At 31.3% G+C, this 2830-nt stretch overlaps 1 protein-coding gene across 1 annotated transcript; it reads left to right on the top strand.

Annotated features, from left to right (window-relative positions):
* Positions 1-643: 643 nt before the first annotated feature.
* LOC125825345 (replication protein A 14 kDa subunit B) lies at positions 644-2196 on the top strand. The gene is made up of 2 exons (XM_049504692.1): positions 644-939; positions 1921-2196. Exons 1-2 carry the CDS (start codon positions 684-686, stop codon positions 1983-1985), a joined length of 321 nt encoding a protein of 106 aa, XP_049360649.1. The 5' UTR covers positions 644-683; the 3' UTR covers positions 1986-2196.
* The last annotated feature ends 634 nt before the right edge of the window (positions 2197-2830 follow it).

Raw genomic sequence — 2830 nt, 5'->3', positions numbered from 1 at the left:
GATTGTGGGTTTGTTGTAATAATTAGGTTATTAAGGGAAACACAAATGTACCAATTTGCTACAAAAGTTTGTCTTTTTGAATTTTTATGATTACCCTTTGTTTCATTTTATGAAAATTATACTACGTTAAAATTACTTTCTATATTTATATGTACATGTTGAATCCATTCGGCTAGTATGTGTGTTTACTTCTTTTGATTTTGAACCCGCAGTTTTGTTTTAATAATGGTTTTTTTTTCTAGCGTTGGCTTTTAGTTTCACAGTTTCCACTTATAATTTTCTGTATAGAGATTTTCCTGATTTACACTTAATAGTGTATCAAGTTGCTACAAAATTGTGTTTAATAGATCTTTTCATTTTTTAATGATTTGGGTTGTTACACTTTGTTCATTTGTGTCTCTGGTTTTGCAGTTTCCTTGTAATTATATGTTATTGAAAAATGAAGGTTCTTGGAGTGTAACTAGTCATTGACTCTAGTTTGATAGTCAAGAGTGAAATGCTTGTAGATGTGATCTCACTCAAAATCCTAAATTTCGTGTAGCGAATGAATTTGAGATACAGATGGAAAATTTCATATGTTTTAGTTGATTTCTGTTGTTCATTGGAAGTTAATGATGCAATGGCATGAAGAAAAGAAACACAATCTCAATTTTGAGCTTTTATTTTATTTTTGTTTGGTAGATATGGACATGTCAAATCCTGCCGTCTTTGTCAATGCTGAGTTCCTTAAGGAGCATGTAGGACGGAAGGTTCGAACAGTGGTTCAGGTTATGCAATCTGATGGTGATAAAGTCATTGGAAAATCCACAGATGAAATACAGTTAGTTGTGAAAGGAAATCCACCTAACGCTCTTTCAACTTTTGTTGAAGTAATTGGTATAGCTGACACTATCCAGTCTATTGAAGCAGAAATTTGGACCAATTTTGGTGATACATTTGGTATGTCTTGCTTATGTTATTTATATTTATTGGCTTCTCCTGTATCTGTTAATGCATTTGAATGTCAATTTGTACCATACATGTTTTCACCGGCAATCAAATCCATGATTTTATTACTTGTTTCCTTTGCTTCATTTACGTCTTTTTTGTCGTTTTGCTGTTTTTTTTCTCCTTTATCTTTAGCATTATTTTCTCATTACTGTATTTTCTTTCCATACTTGAGTTTGATATGTTATACTTGAACCGAGGGTCTATCACAAACAGTCTCTCTACCTTCACAAGGTAGAGGTACGGTTGTATATACACCACCCTCCCCAAACCCCACTCGTGGAATTACACCGGGTTTGTCATTGTTGTTGTACCCTTCTTTGTGTCTTGTTCTGCGTATTTTTCAAGGTGTTCTTTGATTAAGTTCATAAATCTATAATTGATGATAACACTATGAGTATGCAAACTGTATGGTTATCATCTACTAGGAACCTTCAGATCTATAGATATTCAACAGATTTGTCCTTCCCAACTCGGCCAATTTTATCTTCATTCTTTCACTTCTCTGAAATGTTTCTATACAAAATTACAACAACATATCCAGTGTAATCCCACAGATGGTGTCTGGGGAGGGTAGAGTGTACATTGTCCCTGTTTCTATATGAAATTCAAGGATTAAAACAAAGGGAAATTTGGTTAGTGCGATATTTTTCAGTAGTGTTCTACTTTGTTTACACTCCTACCATCATGCAATAGCTGTTTTATACTTGCTCTGTCAAACATTTTCAAGACCAATGTAGTCGTCAATGATATCCAGACTGCATTTATTTTTGACACATTGTATAAGCATTTCATGTAAGCATAGTTTGTTGCTTGTTAAACTTCTACTTATGACTTAAGGTTTATAGAAACTTTATGATATGTATCTAGTGCTTGTCTCTTGATGATATATATATGTACTTGCTAATCTACAAATTCTTCGATATGTGGCAGATGTTAATAGCTATGACAAAGTTTGCAGACTGGCAAATGGTGACTATAAGCACTTGTTTATTTGAGGAATGACAATTGGATGCTATGAAAGAGGATATATACACTCTTCTTTCTGCTGCATTCTTCAACAGAAGTTTCAATGTATTATAAGTAGTTTGAAGTACTTTTGAAAATTTTGGAATTTCAGCTTCTGTTTAGGTAGTTTCATCAACAGAAGTTTAGCTTTGTGCTTAGATGTAAACTTGTTTTTCTTCAACTTATGCTATTTGGTATTTTTGAACACTAATATTCTATCTACTATTAGAAGCCCCATGATATTTTTTTCTTAAAATTCTTTATAAACAATACTTCACTTGATATTTTTGTATTTTAAGAAAAAGATCACTAGTCATGATTGAAGTATGCTAGTGCATATTAAACCCTTTTTAATTACTATTTAGGTCTTTGCAAATTGTTTATGTTGTCATTGAGTTCCTCCCCCTAACTTCAAATAACATAAATTTAAATTGCCTTTTGTATCATAATTACCTATGAAAGTTCAGTATTTCTCATTTTATATGATTCGAGAAATTATTATAATTGTGCTAGTTCGTACTTTGTTTTTAATAATTTATGTTTAAATAATTAAAGTTCTTTAAAAGATACGCATGGTTTGTAATTTTAGTAGCTAATGTTTTTAATTATTTACATTAATTTTATCCTAAACAAGTATTTTCTCAACTTTGGGAGGGTTCTTGTGCACATTTAAGTAATGTGATTATTACTTGATCACTCATCAATAAAACATATGCACGAGTCAATAACATTTTTCACAACTAATAACACCACCATTTACTTTTGATTCGAGTTTTGAGAATGAAATCATCTTTTGTATGAAATAAGATTTTTCCGCATGCTTTCAAATCAATTC

The sequence above is a fragment of the Solanum verrucosum genome, unplaced genomic scaffold (assembly GCF_900185275.1).
Source record: "Solanum verrucosum unplaced genomic scaffold, falcon-dt-bn FXZP01000125.1, whole genome shotgun sequence".
Lineage (NCBI taxonomy): Eukaryota > Viridiplantae > Streptophyta > Magnoliopsida > Solanales > Solanaceae > Solanum > Solanum verrucosum.
Note: the sequence above shows the minus strand (reverse complement) of the source record. Positions and strands in the feature narration are given on the sequence as shown.